General features: G+C 35.2%; 1 protein-coding gene across 2 annotated transcripts in view; it reads right to left on the reverse strand.

The window, feature by feature from the left end:
• The window catches only part of LOC143882137 (ARM repeat superfamily protein), a 38,568-nt gene that overhangs the window by 10,659 nt on the left and 15,903 nt on the right, over positions 1 to 12,006 (reverse strand). For both annotated transcript variants that reach the window (XR_013252117.1, XM_077385573.1), the window contains exons 5-12: positions 8,085 to 8,295; positions 7,829 to 8,010; positions 7,436 to 7,678; positions 6,794 to 6,984; positions 3,289 to 3,382; positions 3,114 to 3,170; positions 2,884 to 3,018; positions 968 to 1,033 (exon numbers count right to left, since the gene is read on the reverse strand). Coding sequence is in view for 1 of the 2 variants with exons in the window: in XM_077385573.1 (XP_077241688.1) it covers positions 968 to 1,033; positions 2,884 to 3,018; positions 3,114 to 3,170; positions 3,289 to 3,382; positions 6,794 to 6,984; positions 7,436 to 7,678; positions 7,829 to 8,010; positions 8,085 to 8,295 (1,179 nt within the window). In the remaining variant the exon portion in view is untranslated. The remainder of the gene's footprint in view (positions 1 to 967; positions 1,034 to 2,883; positions 3,019 to 3,113; positions 3,171 to 3,288; positions 3,383 to 6,793; positions 6,985 to 7,435; positions 7,679 to 7,828; positions 8,011 to 8,084; positions 8,296 to 12,006) is intronic.

Raw genomic sequence — 12,006 nt, forward strand, 5'->3', positions numbered from 1 at the left:
ATTCTTCGTGGTTGAGAAGATATTTTAGAGAAATGAAAGAGCATATGCCCGTGTGGTCTGAGATTTTCTTCTCCGTATTCAACGAGAAGGAAATTCCATGGCAGACTTTTTGGGCAATTATGGAGTTGTATGTGCTGAATTAAGGCTGTGGGATGGGATGCCCGATTTGGAGGGTGGCTTTGCTTGCTTTTCACTACCTAGTTTAGCCATTGTGTATATACTCTTTCTTTCTAATGAAACTTGTTTGCATATTAAAAAACTGATTTATGACTAAAATCTGATTAAGAATGAAAATGGACAAATAAATTACCAAAAAGAACTGCTCAAAAATTATTAGAAATTATGCAAATCCATGATATTAGGTTAAGATCAAGTAAACAAAATCAAAATCAGAAGATTTGTAGTTGATTACAGAACAGTATGACTGGATCCACTCAGATCCAAACAGTTAGGTGAAGAGAATAATACAATTACGGAACAGTATGACTAGATCCACTCAGATCCAAACAATTATGCATCTATTTGAAATACTCATAAGAAAAACTCATTCAGATACAGAAAAACATAATGAAACAAAGAATTATTTGAACACTAACAAAAGCTTCAGTCACTCAGTTATTCTGCTCAACTCTCATCGTTCAAATCTGCTAGAATATTCCACTAGTTCAACCTCAGCATATAAAATACCAAAACACACCCAACATCATTGAACAAATACCCAAAATCTTTTCCACAAATTCCCCAATCCCATAACATATGAAATTCAACTACCTGTTTTAAACTATTAGGGTTGAGTCTGAAATCCCTAATAAACAAACACGCACACAAACAGATATATATATATATATATATATATATAGAGAGACACATAGAGAGAAAGAAAGAGAGATTTTGATTCAGAGATAACAAATATTGGAAAATCAAAAGAGATAACGCAATTTTTTGAACTTTTCCAACAAACTCTTACATCCTTTAATGTGGATATGAACTCGTTGAGAATCAGAAAAGCTGCATTCACGTTCCCCGAGTCACTCTGCACAAATCATTCAAAAGTAATGGTGAGAAAAAATAGAAGTCCTATCCAACAATGATCATAGCACGATCAATGATGCAAAGGTGGTTATTACAAACATTTATACTCTACCCAAAACTATTTAAGAGTTACAATGCAAGTGTTGAAACGGAAAGCTAACGAGAACATTTCTGGTAGTACACAGCAACTGCTGTTGATGAATGAAAAAACATTAGAGACATAAATCAAAGATTAAAGAGCTATGCTGAAAGGTCTAAAGGCATCTACTTCAAAACCCAACCTCAAGTTGATAGTTTTTGGACTCATCAAAGCAACCTAGGAATGGCCTATTGCACGTAACCACGAAAGTAACATGGGAAAATAATACATTTCTACTACCCACCAGATCCCTGTTTAGGAAGACCACTAAAGCCTTTCATTGACTTTGGAAATCAGAAAAGTTTTATGGTACTATCTGGAACTGATGGTGTTCAGTGTCTTGGGGGGAAATTAGGGACACTGACAAATTTATGTGTGTTTCTAACTGCTATGAAGGCCAGTAAGTAGATACCATTGTAAAGTGTAACTAAGCAATAATCCCAGAGAATACAGAACAAAACAGGATTTCCAGTATAGAGTAAACAATCTCTTGTAGTGGGCATTACATGAAAAAATATGGCTGGCAAGTACTGGAAGGATAAATTTCTCTGTGAAACTTTGTCCTAAAGGAGCCTTGAGAATCTGTCAGGTGCTACTCAAAAACCTATTCCTAGAAATGAGAAGAGATGGGACACATGTGCAGCAACAGACAGGGAGCTTCTTTGCATCTCAGAGAAAGAGAAACCGAAAGGTAGATAGTTACCTACACTGATGCAGACGCCTGGATTACAAAACAATAGAAAATATAGTAATTGCATTACATATTTTATGGAAAACATCACTGCATCATGGAAATGAAAGAAGCTGCCATCTACATCTATATGCAAGCAAATCCAATTTCTGTGCAATGGCTGTCATCGCCTATGTCACTATGTCACAAATATCGTTCTCAGGAATTTCTCGGGAAGGGAAAATCTCGGGATATATTAAATTTATTTATTTTTTTCAGGTTTATATCGGGGAAAACGATAAAAATAAATTTATTTAAGAAATATATAAATATATAAATTTAAGATTAAATATAAAATAAAAATATTATAAAAATATCGGGATAATATCGTGATATTATTGCAATATTTTATGAAAAAAATGAAAATATTACTATATTTTTAAAATCTCGGGATTATTTCGGGATTTTGCCATTTTATCAAAATGTCGCGATAAAAATGCGATATTTTGAAAATATCAGAGATATTTGTGGCATAGGTCATCGCATAAGCTTACACAGATCAAGCTTCCCATGAGAAAGATATAGGAGCTCAAGGCAACTACAGGAGCTCAAGGCAACTACATGATCATTCCAAACCCCACTATTCGCAGAATCAGTTGATTGTTTATAAATAACTAGGGCCACTAAAGCAGAAATCATTATCTTACGTTAACAGCAAACATAGCTTTGTGAATCTGGATCTGTTAGAGCTCTATAAAGGACCAATTTGATTGCCTTCATTTCTTTATTTCAAGTTGTATTGTAATAAAGAGCTTAGTTGTCTGTTTCCCTTGTTAAAGTGTAGATGACCCAAAAGGCAGTTAAGGAGAAAGATGAAATTATTTTCCAAACTCAGTTATCAAAAAGACAACCTTGATTTCCTAACCAATTTAGTAGGTAGCTCTAAAAACTATGTTCATCATTTGCTTCTTACCTTTAACAAATGGATCAATAACCAATTTAGTAGCTCAAAAAGACAACCTTAACATCAACACATTCTTACCTTTAACAAATGGATCAATAAAAAGTGGAAACATGTTAAGCGGCTTCTTAGAGACATGATATCACAAGATGACTTCTGACCAAGCAACAGATGAATTAACTCATCAAACCGAGTAGAATAAAACCAAGCATGCACCTGCATAGTACGACAATACAATATTAGAGAGTTAAATCTTATACACAGATTACAATCAGTATATAGAAAGGAGTTCACAGGATGCCTACACAGACCATGAAAATTCTGCTCAGAGTAGAGTAAGCTTCAAATTGACCAACGCCATCGTCAGCCTAGAGATCGAAGCAGAGAAATGGTTTTAGATCAAGTGAATCGCAGGGAACAATGATAATTATTAATAGTAACTCAAAGGGGCTAGAACACAGGGAAGCCTTATAATTCGCAAAATACCTGCAAAGAGGGCCTAATATAGTCAAATATTATATTAATCCCCTCTTCATCGGACCCTTCTATAAGAGTGCAAGCAAGCTCCATTATCAAACACCTGCAAACAACAAAAGTTCTAATATAATCTACTTCGAACTTGCGTATTCACAAATCAGTGAAATTGGAATCAATTTTAGCTTATTTTGATTTCTATAATGCTCTATCGGAACTATATACTACAAGATGTACCATTTTAAAGGAAAATTTGATTTATCTGACACCCATATGATGCTGATTGGTCAGGGTACTACAATATGCAATTATGCATTCTATACTACAATATGTGTTTAGTGGTGCTGCTTGATCAGGATATCCTCTTGGTTGATGTGGAAGCTTAGGAAATAATAGTTGTGGCTAGATCAGGTAAGCTATTCTACATTTGTTGGAGGCAATTTGGTGGTGTGGAAGATTAAGAAATAATAGTTGTGGCCTGTATTGCATGAATTCTTTGCCCCCTATGCCGAATTCATGTCAACAAGCGTTTCGGATCCTCGTTGTAGTCGTGTCATGCACGAATCATGTTTTTTCGGGCGAATCCGAGACGACGTTGTCTTTTTTTAAATGTGAATCCAGTATATTTTTCCTTTAAACATGTTTTCTTCTAAACTTTTTTCATAAAAGAACATCACGTCCTCTCTTAATAAAAAATCTTAACGCCTCGACCCTCCACCTTCAATTTTTTTATGAATCTGTAATGTATGTATCTAAGTTATCAATTCCATTTCATTCGCGGTTTCGTTTTGGCAACCGGAATAGAATGTTTCGGTATTTCGTCCATTTCGTTCAAAAAATTTCGTTCCGCTACGACGAGGGAAAATTTTTTTAATAGTTAAAAATATGAGAAAAATCCAAAAAAAAATAAAAATTGAAAAAAAGATATAAGAAATAATTAAATGAACCAAATATGTAAAAGATCCAACATTTACTCAAAGGAAAATTATTATCAGATGAAATGTCTGTGTTGACCAGTGTGTTGACGAGTGCCTAACAAGATGAAAAAATTTTAGAGACCAAATTATGAGAATTTTTAACCGGACTTTTGCAATTTAAAAATGTTTGAACATGATAGAATTTATGAATTTTTAAAATTGGAAAAATACCCCATCGTTGGGAAGTTAAGATTTTAATCCGAGCTGTTTTTCTTTTCTTTTTTTAATTTTGTACTAGAATTAGAAAGTTGACTTATTATCCTTTTAGATTTGGGTCTTGAAACTATTTTTAATAGATCCAAATGGGGGTATTCCCTTATTTACATGTATGTCTTAAGTAATGACATTTACTTAAATGACTTTACATGGAAATACTAAGAAGAAGAAAGCAGAAAAGAGGAGAATAAGAAGAGGAAACAAGAATAAATGAAAAACACAAAAAATGGGGAATTCCGGACGAAACAGGGAATTGTGCACATTTCGTCCGGATTCCGCCGGAATTCTGGCTGGAATGGCATATTTGGCCGTTCTGTTCCGGATTCCGGACCGAAACGATTTTTTCATCCATTTCGGCGTGTGTATACATATACACACAAATATATATATATATATATATATATATATATATATATATATATATATATATATATATATAAAGAGAGATAGAGAGAGAGAGAGAGAGAGGAAATGAAGTATGTGCAGCTGCACAGATAAGCTATTTGTGCATGGCTCACAAACCATAGTGGGGGCCACATTTTTTGGGGGATCCAAAGCATTCATTTGGAAGGCCCTTCCATGGATAGGGTGTGTACCAAAAATCAGCACTATAGGATCATCCTAACCCAATCAAAGTTGGAGGGGAAAGTAGGCAGACACTGTTTCTGCCCATTTTTTCCCTCCACAAATGGCAGGGTTATGATGATCCTTAAGAGCTGATTTTTGGTACACACCCTATCCATGGGAAGGGCCTTCCAAATAAATGCTTTGGATCCCCCCAAAAATGTGGCCCCCACTATGGTTTGTGACCTCGAATCCATGTCAGATCCCGACACGCGAATCCGAATTCATGCAACACAGGTTGTGGCTAGATCAGGAGATGAGGGCTGAGAACAAGGCTAAAGCTTGTGCAACATGTCACCTGATGCGGCTTCACACTTTATTGATAGAATTGAGGTTCATGTTGACCTACTCACCAATGCAGCCATTTAGATAAGTCATAATCCAATGTTTCACAAGAGGACGAAACATAGAGAAGTGGGTTGCCACTTCTCACAAAAGGATGAAACAAATAGAAGTGGGTTTTCACTTCACCAAGGATGTGACGGCATGACTGATTTGTAATTTGTATGTTCGCTCAAATGAACAGCTGACTGATGCGTTTACTAAGTCATTAGGCTGTGCCATTTTTGTAAGGATTTTGTGCAATTCAAGCAATAAGAATATCTTTGTCCTAGATCTCTATTTGCAATATTTACATGCCCTTGAAATTTGAAAGACCTAATAATGCATATTTCGTGATTGTTAACAGCCAATTTATGCATGTCCACAAAAATGTAATCTCATATATAGCACTCTCAGGTACCCCAAGGCCGCTCAAGGGCAAGGTGTCTGATAGGAAAACATGGCCATGTGGACGAGTACTCTGATTGGAAACTTGGATAGTTCTCACATTGATTGATGATTGACCAACTAGGCTTAGAATCCATACTCTGATAATTCAAAGCAACCACATTTCACATGTAATTCATCTAAATACATACACCACGTTTCATATTCAATTCATATAAATATAACTATGTAACGGATACTGATATAATATACCACTAATGAACTTATGATTTTGATTTCGGTATCGTTTCAATGGGAATGGAAATGTAAACATATCGGTCGTTTCATATCGGTTTCGTTGGAAATTTAAAACTGGTAACTTACCAACTTCTCCAAAAGCTTAAGCTGCTGGAGAAAGGTGTTATTTATCTTTTATACTTTAACACTCCCCCACACGTGTGGCCAACTTGGCAAACATGTGGCACATGTGGTCCCACTTTGGGCCGACCATCGCATGTGGATTTTTTGCTATCCGGGAGGTTTGAACTTGAGACATTTGGCTCTGATACCATGTTAACTTACCAACTTCTCCAAAAGCTTAAGCTGTTGGAGAAAGGCGTTATTTATCTTTTATACTTTAACAAAAACGATGCACAAAACACCAATAAAATTATCTAGATGGAACATAAATTCTTCTTTTTGTGGAGAGCCAATGGCATAACTACAATTTTAGAATTTTTTTTTTTGAAATGGAACTTCAATTTTAGAATTGGATGCCAATATCCAAAGAACTATCCAAATAATTTAGAAAATACAATCATTTCATAAGTAAAATTTATAAAATTAAACAGGTCCATGCAAACTACGCAGCCATCATAGAAGCAATGTGAGTTCATACATCCCAAACAAGTAAGAATGAAAATAAAATTGGACTTCGTGAAAAGATAAGAGTGATCAAGATGACAAATATAGATAAAGAACATGATAACTACCTTTGTGCTTCTTTTGGGTCCTTTTTTCTCGCCTCGTCATCCTGCTCTTTGTTAACAGATTTGAGGATATGACTCCCAAATTTCTCAGATTCAGCAATTCTATTGATGGACTGAAATTTCTCTAATGACGAGGTAAAGAAATTTTTCACATTTGAACTACCTGCGATAGAAGCCAAACATCCAATTGCCTCCTGTTGAGAGAAAAAACAAAATGAAAAACAAACAAAGAAAAGCCCATGATTCTTAATGTCATCTTTTGGTAATGAAACATTATCATAGAGCCATGTGGAAGGTTGGACGAAGTAAAAACAACATATCCCTATAATCCATTTCAACCCATCAACAAAAGATAGAACAGAATGTCCAAAACTAGACAGTAAATCATTCCCTAAATCTCATGCTTTTTTTTGCAAAAAGTTCACAAAGTATATAATGGTAGGTACACATTTTTATAGGAAAAACTATTTGCCTTCTGCTATAGTAAGTTTTATCTTTGCCACCAACAGTATCTAAAACAGAGAGCGAAACTCAGATTATCAGATAAATTTTGCACATACTAGAGAAAATAGAGAGAACGAAACTTCCGAGATGATCAACCATTTGCTACAAGATATGAAAAATAAATGGCAAGGACAGAAATACCTTCAAATAAGCACGCTTCTCAGTAGGTGAATTAAATAATACATCAGCAAGAGCATGAAGCAAATCCATAGAACTTGATGCTAATGCCCTGATGTTTCTAGATGCAATTTTGTTCGAGTAATGTGAGGGTACAGTTCCAGGTACTGTATTACAATCATTTGAAACAACGGCAGTGGACTGATTTGGACACTCATTGGCATCCTGAATAGCTCTAACTATATCTTTGTTCTGATTCACAAGCTCCTACAGAGAAATCAAAACATAAGAAATAGGAATAAGCAACATCATATCCAACACAAAACAAGACTACGGGAACAGAAAACAAAGAAATTAACAATAAATAAGGCAAACGAACCAGAATAACCATGACTCACTACTTAAATTGAAATTTACCTGCAAGGATGAGGCAATGGTTTCATGCATATACGAGTCTTCCTTGAGAACGACTATTAGAAGTTTGGCCAAAGATTCAAAACTTTTAGAAGTATCAGTTGGATAGTTACAAAAGGCAGGTAACAAGCCCCAGAGACTACGAGCACTAGTCTGCATATCCTTGAGATTCGGTGACTTCTTTACTGAAAAAATTAAATAAATATTTCAAAATTAGAAATTTGACAAACGGATAGCCTTAAATTTGAATCACGGGTACCTCCACAGCAAACTCTTTGAATAGATTCCGCGAGGGGCACAATACACTCCATGAAATACTCTAGTGATGCCCCAACAACATATTTCTTCAAGATAGGTATCAACCAAATGTTTGAACAAGTGAGTTTTTCTGCATTAAGAGATATAGGTATCAGTGAAAGTAACTTCTCTGGTCCCATAGCAATGACAGCAGACCCAATGCATTCTTGAAGCTGCAGGTAAAACAACAACAAAAAAAAACATATTTTAATAGTTCCAAGGGCAACAATCAAAACATATCCAGTACTGATTAAAGTAAGCACACTGAACCACAACATAACAAAAAGAAGCTGCCCCCCACCTTCACAGAGACCGAAATAAAGTTTGCAAGGTCACATAACAAAATTTAAGTCTTTTTAAGTTATAGAGGGTAGTAAAGCATCCGACCTAAACAACATAAGTTCCTTAAAATATTAATATTTTAAATCGGCCTCACATTTATTATGAAAATTTAAGACGTAAGGGCAATTCAATCATTGCATTGTTATTTTAGTTAAGTTATTAAGTGATCACAAGGGTCCACGTGACATCACATGACACCATGTCACATAGGTGACCAAGATAGCCCACATTGCAACAATAAGAGTGCTAGTATTGTTTATTTTTAAAAGTTCATGTCTTGGGTGAAAAGGAGTCCAATTTTAGTCCAATAGGATTCTACAAGTTTTAGTCCAACCTATCAGATCATTAATGACTTGGAAAATGCAATTGATTTTGTTATTAAACACTCGATCATTATACTCATTTCAAATTAATAACAGGGTGGATGGGAACAAATGTCTCCAAAGGAATGTCAACCTCTTGCTATCTTTAAATTTACACCACCGAGACTAGAATGATCTGATAGGTTGCAAGTCGTACACTGTGGGAATTGAATTGAACAGACTAAAATGATAGCTCCAGGCCCGAGTCACCCAAGGACAATGGATGAAGATGTGTTCTGGATTCTAGAATTACCACAGAAGTTGCAATCCACCTAATAAAAAATATTTTGTTTAGCAAGTTGATCACCGATGGATCATCAAGCGATTGATGATCTACACCAACATTTTTTTTTTTGAATGGTTACACCAATAATTTGTTGATTTGTTGATTTCTGTTTTTAGAGGCTTAACCTACAGAAGCTTCAATTGACCAGATCACGGATATTTCATTTAGCTACTTGATCACCAGTAGATTATCAAGTGATCGATGATCTAAACCAACAGATTGCTGATTTGGAGATTGTAATTTTACAAGCTTCACCTAACTCTGAACCCACCATGGGAAAGATAGGTTCCGCTACTCCTCACCAAATATCTTTGTCATCTCCATCCTCAATAATATATTCGGGAACTTCCAACCACGTGAACGAAAGGGAAGATAGTTTGTCTTCTTTTTTGCATCATGTTCATATTGAGCTAATGTCAAAATAACATATGGGTCTTTATATTTTGGCCCTAGAAAGGAGATCTACAACTTCTCTTCTACCCCAATCTTTTAGCATCTTGGCATGCTTCATTGTTTTATTCAAGTCTTCTTAGCATGTTCCATTGTTCTCTCAAGTCTTCATTTTTTCCCTTCATTATATTGGTAGTTTTGGTGAACAATTGAATAGTAGTGTAACTTGAGGAAGATGGTAGGTGATAGTGAAGGGTAATTTAATCTTTATTATCTTGTGTAACCCTAATCATATATATACATCAAATTATGTGAGAGGTCATTATCAACGACTCTCACTTCTCTCTCTCTCTCTCTCTCTCTCTCTCTCTCTCTCTCTCTCTCAACTTTTCGCCTCCATCATCAACAGTTGTGTAACTTAAGGAAGATCGTAGGTGATGGCCATGACAATGGTTGATCATTATCTTTTATTTCCCTGTTCCATTCAGGTGATACTTTGGCACTCTAGCCTTACTAACATTTCTATACCTAGACTTCTGTCATTACTTCTATAGTTGTTTCAGTCAAATAACAGAGAATTAAAGCTTATAGAATCTCTCTTATATTTAATAACTAGCAAAACTGAAGTTGAGGTTGAGCCTATAGATCATTGGTAAAAGGCTTTGTTCCTCAACCAAAAGGTCGGAGGTTCAATCCCAGCTTACCTACGAAATAAGGAAAAAAAAAGAAGCAAAACTGAAGTTCTTTTAAAAATATAGGAGAAAGGATATTAATGTAAGTTTTCAGCAATCTGTCACAATTACTGCGACAACGATTTTCCCAGGCCCTTGAAGAAAATCAAGCCGATTGGAAAATAAAATGCCAATGGGAAAAAATCATAGCAAGCCATTTTTCAAAAAGGGTTTTTGTGCCTCCTTTCAGACCTGTTGAAAAGGGTAAAATACATTATTTGAGGTACCTCTATAATTTTGTGAGTTTTCTACAAGTTGTTTAAAATATTAAGCATAAAGGAAAGAGGGTATAAATAATAAAGTATGAACAGTGGAAAGTTCTTGGTGAACAACTTCGTGACAAAATTAGAGTATAGAGTTGTGAAGTATAAAAGGTATACTATAGAAGGTATCTTCAATGTGAACACAAGGCACTATGACTGCAAATATACCATTAATACAAAATTAAAGTGCATAAATGTATAGAGACTAGCATGTTCTGAAATTCCATATCGGTAATTGTATCAGGTATTAGTAAACATTAGACTTACTACAAGGATAATATAGTTTTTTATCAATTACAAGGATAATGTAGTCGATTAGCCATTACTTTGTATTAGTAGGTAATTGAGCTTCACACACAATAATCAGCAAATTCATGGACAGAAAACTAGAAATGTGGATATTTACATTCCAGACATCACACCAAGCCCAATATAAACCTATTCAGTGGCCATTTTAACAGTTTGTTGTTTGCCAACTTTACGGTTTTGAAGGGTACAAGGTTGACCAACTTACTCCCATCACAATTAAAGTGCAAAGCAAACAAGTTAAAGTGCTACTCTCAACATGATACCACTTAAACAACTTGTCAATAAATTTCCGGCCACTATCAGTTTTTTAATGACTTCCTTCTCTAAGGTAGCATGAGTATGAAACCGAAAGGTAGCAAGTTCCAAGCTTTTAAATTTCGGTTTCGGTTTCAATTTTGGTCATCAGAGAACAGAAACATTAATGTTACGGTACGAAATTTCAGCCCTCATGCACTGGGCCGCCCTTTTATGAAATTTCAGCCGAAATATGGTAAAATGACAGAAACATTTCAGTACGAAATCAAGACTGAAATCCAAGCAAGATTCTTCACAATTGATTTTTCTTTTATTTTTTGTCCTTTTTTAGAAATATCTTAAAGGAATCTCGTGGTTCTTGTCTTTTCTACGAGTGGAGTCAATTTTTGTTAGGGTTTCTGTCGAAATGTCTTTGTTTTTTTTATCTGAAAAAGTTGAATCTCTCTCATATTTCGACCAAAATTTCTGGCAAAAACTTGTATTTTTCCGAATCCAAGTGGATTTCATTTCGGCAGCAACCAAATTCAAAATATTTCGACAGAAACGAAATGTTTCGGCCGAAATTTAAAACCATAGCAAGTTCAAGTGTTACTTTCAACAACATTTCATCTTAATAAATAGTAAGTAAATTTCTAGCCACAATCAGTTTTTTCAATGATTTATGGACGTGGACACAGAAACGAGTGACGTGTTGACATGGACCCCGGAGGGTTGGACACTGCAACTCACCAAAATTTAGACCGGTGATATAGCTAGGAACGGGGACCACAATCCCCTACATTTAAGTCTTCGCTTGGTGAGTCCACACATGTGATATCATTGGTCCACCACTCATTACTGGTTGCATCTTCTCTTATTTTCCATAATATGAAAATCTCAAAGAAAAAAGCCAAATCCCGCAAAAGGGTTGTCAGAAAAAGGAAGTTTCTTTTTTTTACCAGCCCAT

This window comes from Tasmannia lanceolata, unplaced genomic scaffold, assembly GCF_043159265.1.
Source record: "Tasmannia lanceolata isolate RefF3 unplaced genomic scaffold, GAP_Taslan_0.1 ptg000007l, whole genome shotgun sequence".
In the NCBI taxonomy this organism is placed as follows: domain Eukaryota; kingdom Viridiplantae; phylum Streptophyta; class Magnoliopsida; order Canellales; family Winteraceae; genus Tasmannia; species Tasmannia lanceolata.